This window comes from Nothobranchius furzeri, chromosome 18, assembly GCF_043380555.1.
Source record: "Nothobranchius furzeri strain GRZ-AD chromosome 18, NfurGRZ-RIMD1, whole genome shotgun sequence".
Lineage (NCBI taxonomy): Eukaryota > Metazoa > Chordata > Actinopteri > Cyprinodontiformes > Nothobranchiidae > Nothobranchius > Nothobranchius furzeri.
In genome coordinates this window covers 18,611,635-18,620,801 of record NC_091758.1, presented here as the reverse complement: position 1 = coordinate 18,620,801, position 9,167 = coordinate 18,611,635, and the positions used below count along the sequence as shown (strand labels likewise).

Here is a 9,167-nt window from a genome sequence, read left to right as displayed (position 1 = left end):
TTTATTACATGTTCCTGATGTAAGGAATCCTGTGTATGTTGAGATTTTAAACAACTGGAAATATTTACAGTTTTGGTATCAGGCAGTATCAACATAAGTGAAGGTTCCACCTGTCAGAGTAAAACTCTGAAGCTGCTCTTTGGCACTCAGACATCAATTCTGACTGCTTTACAGAAAAAAATGAAAATTTGGGCTTGTTTCTGTCACTCTCTGTGGTCTTGCTGCAGAGTTCTTGTGTAGACAGACCATAGCGTTGTGTGTCTCACTTCTTCTACAGTGTAAAGGGAAAAGAACCAATCCTATTAAGTCAGTGGATGCCTTAAAATAGATCTATCATACATGTGATGTCGAGGCTTTAACTCATTTGCATTTACTAACCCAAACATTTATCAGTAATTATCGACAAAAAGGAAGGAACGAAACGTTGAGGAACCCAAGAGTTAATGACTAATTGGATGCAGGTGTGATGGTCACGCCTGAGGCTCAAGTGTGGCAGGGCAGCAAGAAAAGAGACCAAAGCTAAATATCTCTAAGTCTTAAGGTGGACCACACAGCGAGCTCTGCGCTAGGCTGATGGATTTGCTCACCAAAGCCTGTCCAGTGTTTGCTGAGATCAACTGTTCTGTCCTCAACTGTAGGTGAGATGAGAAAATAATACAGAACTAACACAAAAGGCTACAGGTGACGTCATTGTTTGATTAGCTTGTTTGTCCAAAAGGTTAACTCGAGTCAAACTAGAAGCTTGTCCTAACTCACTAACATGCCCTGGACTTACTGAGTTCACAGATGCAGGAGTAGATGTTGATCGTGTTTTTCCCACCAGTAGACTAGAGCCATAAAATGTTCTTTTTCATCTTATTTTTTAGGATTTCCTGGTGCCATGTTTACTTCCTACAAATCCCTCTGTTCCTAAAATCATGTTTAGAATTCATTAAATGTTGGAGTAATAGTTAAGCCTCAGTCTAGAGAAATACATTAGTATTGGTACAATTGCAAAGTGGATTGCTGCTTAGTCATTCATTTTTCAATCAATTTGCAGTGGTTTTATGCTTCAGTCAGTCTCTGAGGAAAAAAAGCTCAGGCGCACCTGTTTCAGGAAGTAGAAGTGAGCAGAACACCGCAGGATTTGGAGTCTTATTCCCCAACATCTTGCCTCTGATTGGCTAACAGCAACACGACCCTACCACTGTTAGCTCTGCAATGTCGATGCTTTATCTCCACAAATAACACAAGCCGTGTTGTGGAGTTGCTAATCCTAACGTTAGCATCTACTAGCTAAGACGTGCTCTGCTCTCTCCTGTATGCTAGATCAACAGCGCTCTCCATCGCGCGCCAAGCTGGGTGACTTCATGAGTGATAATGAGTGATAATGCAGGACGGGGTAGAAGACTAGCTTCACGTTTAGCTTGCATGTGAAACTCTGACTGATCATATAAAAAAAAAGATGTTTCTCAGTGAACTTGGTCTTTAACAAAACCTCTCGCAGTTTTAAGGTGATTTATACCAACAATATTTCTCAAACCTTCCCACTGTCGTGAACTGGTCACACACCATTACACAGAACTCAAGTTATTTACAGCAGAACTAGTGGAAGATTGGTAATGATTCTGGTTATTTTAAAGCATCCAGATTCGACTCGAGATCAGTTTAGTACTTTCCGGTCACAGTTTTGTGGTTTGGACGCAGAAGGAAAACAGACCTGTGGTCAGCTGGAACCCTGAGGAGGCTACAGCTTTGTCACGTCTGCCTTAAATTCCCCTACAGAGTGTGACCGTGTTAGCTGGACTCTGGTAGGATGTACAGCGTTACATGATGTACGCGGCTGGAGCTCAGGCACCAAGAAAGGATCCATGTGCAACACTCGTGGACTAAAGTGAGGAATTATTAACAGCTGGAAAAACTCTTCTGGAAAAACCAAGAAAACCTGCCCTGGTTCATTTTCCCCCCCCTAGGTGAGTTTGTTAAAGAGACTGAATCATGCAAGCAGCAAATGTACTGATTTACTTCCCAGGAAGTACGTTTGGTATCAGTTTTTATGTGATGCAGATGAAATAATAGAATTTAAATACAACAGAATTGGAGCGTCTAAAGGTTGAGTCTGAATTTTGATGCTAAATGTGAGCGTTACAAGCCAGCCCTGCTGTTCTGTTAGGTTTGTGATGATTTAAGTTTGTTACAGAAAACTAGACGGGGTAATAAATGAACCCACACCACGAGGGATCGCCACCACGTCTCATCGTAACAAACAATGTTCCAGGAGGTTTGTTGACTTTGATTTTTTTCAACAAATAATTAATTCAACACTTTTCCTGCTGAGTTTAGTGTTTCTGTTTGCAACAAGTGAACATGGTGTTTGTGTGCAGACCTCTGACTCGCTGGTCTGAGGTGCATCCCTGCACAGCTAAAAGCAAACGTTTTAAATGCTAAATGTTTTTAATAGCTTTACCCAATTTTTATTCTAGTTGTATAAATAAAGCCTTAATGTTGTATTATTATGGAATCGCTGGGTTGGATTGACCTATTCCAGTGTGTGTGTGTGTGTGTGTGTGTGTGTGTGTGAGAGAGAACAAATGTACAGATTTCATAAACCAATAATCAATACATGGTTTTAGAACCATCTGACTGCAACACTCCTGGCCTCCGTCCTGGCTACAGTCCTGGGCTCTCTGCAGATTGGCTACCACACTGGGAACGTCAACGCTCCAGCCAAGGTGAGCTTCTTCCTGTTTATAAATCAAGCACTTGTTCTAGTAAAAGGCCCATCTTGCAGAATAAAGACCTTGGATACTTTTAATATGAATGAAATCGCTGCAGCCAGTGTGAGTTATTGAAGAGAATCACAGTTCAGGCAGACAGTTTAGATCAAAATCAAATGGTGCAAAAGTCCATTATTTCAATTATTCATCTCAGACTGAGAGACCGTGTAAAGGCTCAGGAAGACTTTGCATGTGTTCTGCATTCATTAGCTGAAGAGTTCAGCACTTTGAGTCTAGATAATTGAGCCTTTCCACAATATTCTGAGATTTTAAATGTGGGTTTTCGTGAGCCATCAGACTTTATGCTTGCATTCATCATCCCTGCAGGGAAAACGCTGGACAGCAAGCTGACATTTAGACAAATATCACACAGCCCTGATAAAACGCTGAATAAAGCTAACAACCCTCTACGTGTCTGACTCAGCTCCAGGCTGTCTGCTTTAGCTGGCAGCTTTAGTTTCCCAGACAAACTTTACTGACCCTTCAAACTGAGCCATGTTTTCAAGGCATCAGATAGTCACGGCGACTGGTGTAGCAACAGAAATATAAACATGTAAGACATTAAACTGTAGACTCTGAAAGCATGTGTTACCTTTTTAATTCTTGTGTAGATCATTGAAGAGTTTTTCAACAAAACCTGGACAACCAGACACAACCAATCGATGCCTGATCACAGCCTGACTCTGCTGTGGTCTCTTTCTGTCAGCTTTAAGGACTTTGGAGCTCTGCTGGGGTCACTGGGGGTCAAATACCTGGCAGATTCTTATGGCAGGCAAGGATGAAAAAGAATCATATTTTTGGATCAAATTACAATCTGCTTATTTAAACTTTATTTCTCTTCTGCAGGCGTAACTCTATCTTGATTGTCAACAGTCTGTCTGTGGCCGGAGCGTGCTCAATGTTTGCCTCCAAAGCCAGCGAGTTGTTTGAGGTTCTCATCCTGGGACGGTTCATTTTTGGTCTGTTCTGTGGTTTGGCGATGAGCCTCAACCCTCTATACATCCAGGAAGTATCCCCTACCAGTCTGAGAGGGGCCTTTGCCACACTGAACCAGGTGTCTTTTGCCTCTGGCACCCTGGTTGGGATGGTGAGAACAAAGATGTGTGCAGCTCTTTGACGTTTGCTGCAGATTTAGAGAAAGATGTGGACCTTGGACACTTCTCTTATACCATTTCCCTTGAAATTGCTTATTTGGTGCAGGTGGTTGGTCTGGAGACGGTGCTGGGCACAGAGAATTACTGGGCGGTGATGTTGTCCTTGTCTCTGATCCCAGCTGTTATACAGTATCTGGTCCTGCCTTTCTGCCCCGAAAGTCCTCGGTATCTGCTCCTAAACCGGGGAGAGGCGAGCAAAGCAGAAGCTGGTGGGTCTCAGTCCAGCGCATGTCTGAACATGTTTTCTTTTTAATGTAACCTGGTTGCTGCCCATGAAGGGTTCTGTCAGAACTAGAATGAGAAAATGCTCTCTGCATCTAACCAGGAGCTGGTGTGGAACTTGTAACTTGGTTAACCTGAAACTGCTCTAGAAAGATTTTTTTTTCCTCAAACTTGTGAAAAATGCATTGCAGAGACCCAGAGACCAAAGAACTAAAGTTAGGGTGGGCAATCCTGGTCCTCGAGGGCCACTATCCCACATGTTTTACTGTTTTCCCTGTTTCAACACACCTGATTTCAATCAGCAGGAGATTAGCTGGCTTCTGCAGCTTGATGAGCTGCTGAATCAACTGTGTTGGAACTGGGAAATAACAAAAAGATGGAGGATACCGGCCCTCGAGGACTGGAGTTGCAAAGCATGCTGGATTTTCAGCTCAGGACCTGACAGTGGTGCTCAACTTAGCAGTATTTCTAAAACAATGACAGCAGGAGCTAATCAGATACTTTACACGCACAACCGTAACAAAAGATAACCCCAAGGTTCCTGATTTAGGATTGTGCTAAACTACTAAAAGGCCCCTTTTCTCTGATTTTGTTATCTGCTGCACAGACAAATATTCCGATGCATTACTTGTTTAAAGAAAATCTTCAGCTGCTATCTGACTGAATCCATTATCGTGTAACAAAGGAGCTTTATCGGGGCAGAAGATGTAAAGTTTAATCTTTTCTCCTTGCAGTTTTGGGAGCATTAGCTACGTTTACATGGGCACACGTAATCGGAATGAACGCGCCATCAGATCAAAACTTCTTCATGTCAATCGGAATGTTCTGATCCGACACGGCCGGTCGGATTGAAATTCTACTCCTTGAGAGAGGTGGTGTTGTCAGATCATTCCGACTGATGCCCATGTACACTCGGTCATTGGAGTAAAATAATGCCCACTGCGCATGAATGCAACTTTACAGCTGCTCGGGACAAGTGGGAGGAGCTGTAGTGAGTGGGGGGTCATTAGTAAGTTTTTCTCTACATTGAGAGCTGGGGTCAGTTCCAGCATAAGGTCACAACATACACCTGGATCACTGCATTACAGATGACCAGAAGAGCCCACTCAGTGGAATAAACTCTACAGAAACGTGAACAAAACAATTCAAAGTTGTACTATCCAAAGCAGCTGTTGGCTGCTTAAATGTACAAGATCTGTCAAGAAATTTTCTTGTCACCGGTTTGTACTCAGTATCTATTGTGAATAACCCTCAACGACGAATGATAATAGGTCAATAAAAATCTTGCAGTGGTTTCTGTTTGCTGAAGTTGATTATCAGGAATTTGCTGAAGTCCAAAAGTAAATCGCCTGTAAACTCAACGTTAGGCAATGGATGATTAAAATACGTCTGGAATAAAAACAAACTTTAATTTGCTTGTTGACACATTTAAACTTGCTAACTTTTATGGAAGTAGGATTGGGACAATATTGCATTTAACTTGTACTGTGTTGTGTAACACTTTAGTTTTGTAACGCGTAAATCTCATTTTGTAACACGTCATTTTGGTACATAACATGAAACTTTTTATTTTGTAACTTGCAGAAAAAATCAATGTGCAAGTTTCAAATCACAAGTTGCAAAACACAAATCTCAGTCTACAGTTACAAAACTCAAGTCTAAAAATACAAAACATTTTGTCCCAACTCTATCTTGCTTCCAAAAGGAATTGTCTTCGACAGGAATTCAAGAGTCTTGATTGGCTGGTCAGACAAAGCCTGTCATTGGTTCCTTGGGAAGGAAGTTAGAATTGGGACAAACTTGAGATTTATAACTGTAGACTGAGATGTGTGATTTGAAACTTGTTTTCTGCAAGTTACAAATCAAGAATTACAAGTTACAAAATACAAGTTAAAAGTTACAAAACATGTTACAGGTTACAAAGCTTGGTACAACTTACATGTGATACTGTCCCAATCCTAGTTCCATACTAACTTACCTCAAGACTAAATTATTTTATGTGCATTCTAACTCATAATTTAATGCAAGGTTGATGCAATGATGTATTTTAACGGTCAGCACTATCTTACATTAAACGTAATTATCTTTTAAGTGAGTCTGTTTGTAACCCACAGCCCTCCTGAGGCTGAGATGTAGTGCAGACTGGGTGTCTCGTGAGCTGAAGGAGATGGAAGAGGAGGCAACACACACTCAGGGCGGCCTCACCGTCTGCGACTTCTTCAACAAAAGGAGTTACCGACAGCCAATCATCATTATTTTTGCCATCACATTGGGAAGCCAGCTGTCTGGCTTTAATGCGGTCAGTCATAGTAAGAAAACACTACTCATTTTTTTTATTTTATTTTTTAAAGTAGTTTAAATTATTAATCAAATGTAAGAAGTTATAACATTTTTTACATTTGTTTATTTTTGTGAGTCAACATCAGCATTTCTTTGGCTGAAAGCTATTTTAATTTTATTTATTTCAACTGAAACAATATTGTCCAAGCCTCCCACATTAAGCTCCACCATTTTGATTCCAGATAATAAACTATTCCACCAGAATGTTCCAGGCCAAGTTTCATAGAGCCAAATATCTGACTCTGGGAGTGGGAGTCGTTAATGTGACCTTCACTTTAGTGGCAGTAAGTACAAAATCATGATTGAGTCGTACGTGTGTCTACCTGATGCTAACTGATGCTAAATGATATTACGACTGTCCAGTTCTTCCTGATGGAAAGGGCGGGGAGGAGGAAGCTGCTGCTGACGGGTTTTTTGTCCATCGCAGTGAGCAACTTACTTCTGACCACAGTGGATTCTGTCCTGGTATGACCACTAGTGTGTGTGATGATTATCATACTGATCAGATCTGGGAAAACCTGCATCACCTCAAAAGGTATCCTTTGCATCTCCTCTGCAGTACCTGGTCCCAGATCTGCTGAGTCTTCAGGTGCTGCTGGTTTTCAGTGTGATCTCAGCCTACGAGCTGGGTCCTGGTCCCATCTCCTGGTTCATTGCTGCTGAGCTGTTCGACCAGCCGGGCAGACCCATCGCCATGAGCTTCACCAGCATGCTCAACTGGGGAGGGAAGTTTGTACTGGCGCTCCTCTTTCCTCCATTACTGGTATGTTTGTTGCTGGGGGGGGGGTTGCACCTTTTAAATTGAGTTTATTCAAAAAGTGGCTACCTCTGTTTTCAGGATTACCTGTATTTGGTTCAAAAGGACTTGCATACATTTTCTCTTTCTGTTTGAATCTCAGAAAAGCTGTGGTGCTTATGTCTACCTCCTCTTTATGGCCGTGGCTCTGCTTGCCTTCACCCTGACGTGGCTTCTCCTCCCAGAGACTAAAGGACGGACATTTGATGACATCACAGAGGAGTTCAGAGGAGCAGAGGGAATCCCTTTGCACAACAGCACTGGATTCAACACTTTCAACTGAAGAGCCTGTTGTTTAAATCTGAAAGCAGGAAATGCAGTCAAGAGAAAACATCTGGAAGTGCACTAACTGGAGGGGTGTGTTTGTTGCAAGTTACAGAGCGTGTAGAGTTTTAAAAGTCATTAAAGTGAATCCTTTTGGACCTGGTCACCTTGATAACACTGAATTATAAACCTGATTCAGATTATAAAAGGAAATTTCACCAAAACTCCACATTTTCCTGAAATAAAAAAAAATTTCAAGCAAGTACTGATTGAACTGTTAACCTGACTCATGAAGATTAATTAAAATCTTTCAAAGTTCAAAACCACTTACACTGTTTCTGTTTTCTGAACCAGATTAGAACTTTTAATTTTACATGACTCAGAATTGCAGATTAAGCATTGCTTCCTTATCTGCTCTAAGTAGTTTTATTGCAATGAAACGAGGAATAGGAGAAGGAACTGGTGTTAGAGTTCCTTAGCAGAAAACTTCCCCAAACTTCATTCAAAAACTGAATTTTGTTGCCTTGGCAGAATGGGGAATTTGCGCCCTCTGCTGGCAAGAAACAGAACAACACTCTGGTACACATGAACATTTAGAAAACTGGAGAAGATTGTGTGTTGCTGCCCTCCATGGTCCTAAAGTTAGTACTACACATTTGTTTATAGATGTTTAGAAGATATTTTCTTCCTTATTGAAGCTTTAAAAAAATCTTAATCTTTATTTTGTCCTCTTGGAAACATTAGTATACTACAAAGAAGTAGGAGAATGCGGATTTGGATTTATAAAGTTAAAATATAGTTCCTTGGTAGAAAAACTTCCCTTAAAATATTCCAAACACTAACTTTGTTGCCAACAAAAAAAAATGGGAACTTTGCGCCACCAGCTGGAAAAAACTGAACACTGGTTTAAAACACTTAGAAATGAAAAGATGCCGTTGCTGCCCTCCAGTGTCTGGATGCTGGTACTACACCTGTTTTTAGTTTAGAAGAGAACATTTTTCATTCTTAATAAAGCTTTAAAATTTTTAAATCAGAATCAGAAGGATTTTATTGCCATGTGTGAGAAATCGCAACATTGGGAAATTGATGCTGTACTTTTAGTCAAAAAAATATAAGATAACCAAAAGCAAGAAAAAAGCTTGATAAAGTAACATATAGAGAGGCAATAATTAGAGTAATGATTACTATATGCAAGACTGTGTGGGTACTGATCAAAGTGGAACAGTTCAGTGTCAGAATTAACTTTGTCAGTGCCCCTGCGTCCTGAAGCATAGAAAGTTGTCTCTGCAGTACAGCCAGACCAAAGTTACACACACACACGTAGAACAAAATGGATGCAGGCAGACCACAAGAGCAGCTGTCAAGGTGCATTATATATAAATATATATATATATATATATATATATATATATATATATATATATATAGTTAGTGCTTATGGGCCAAATATCAGTTCAGAGTACCCACCCTTTTTGGAGTCCCTGGGACGAGTGCTGGATAGTGCTCCATCAGGGGACTCCATTGTCCTGTTGGGGGACTTCAATGATCATGTGGGAAATGACAACGCGACCTGGAGGGGTGTGACTGATCTGAACTCGAGTGGTGTTTCGTTATTGGACTTCTGTGCAAGCCGCA

The 9,167-nt window shown here is 41.0% G+C and overlaps 1 protein-coding gene across 3 annotated transcripts; it reads left to right on the top strand.

Annotated features, from left to right (window-relative positions):
* Positions 1 to 286: 286 nt before the first annotated feature.
* LOC107391932 (solute carrier family 2, facilitated glucose transporter member 1) lies at positions 287 to 7,690 on the top strand. Of its 3 annotated transcripts, none has more exons than XM_054741827.2 (12): positions 287 to 634; positions 1,765 to 1,952; positions 2,180 to 2,260; positions 2,613 to 2,711; positions 3,368 to 3,528; positions 3,603 to 3,843; positions 3,957 to 4,119; positions 6,247 to 6,431; positions 6,655 to 6,756; positions 6,836 to 6,937; positions 7,032 to 7,235; positions 7,372 to 7,690. In XM_054741827.2, exons 3-12 carry the CDS (start codon positions 2,249 to 2,251, stop codon positions 7,549 to 7,551), a joined length of 1,449 nt encoding a protein of 482 aa, XP_054597802.1. In that variant the 5' UTR covers positions 287 to 634; positions 1,765 to 1,952; positions 2,180 to 2,248; the 3' UTR covers positions 7,552 to 7,690. The 3 variants fall into 3 exon arrangements, with proteins under 3 accessions (XP_054597802.1, XP_054597800.1, XP_054597801.1); XM_054741825.2 differs by having other exon boundaries at positions 287 to 638; XM_054741826.2 differs by having other exon boundaries at positions 287 to 638; positions 2,170 to 2,260.
* Positions 7,691 to 9,167: the final 1,477 nt, after the last annotated feature.

Excerpts from the sequence above, each read along its gene's own strand:
- LOC107391932 (XM_054741827.2), top strand. Across the intron at positions 4,120-6,246 it reads GGCGAGCAAAGCAGAAGCTG|CCCTCCTGAGGCTGAGATGT; the intron begins GTGGGTCTCAGT and ends TGTAACCCACAG. Across the intron at positions 6,938-7,031 it reads CCACAGTGGATTCTGTCCTG|TACCTGGTCCCAGATCTGCT; the intron begins GTATGACCACTA and ends TCTCCTCTGCAG.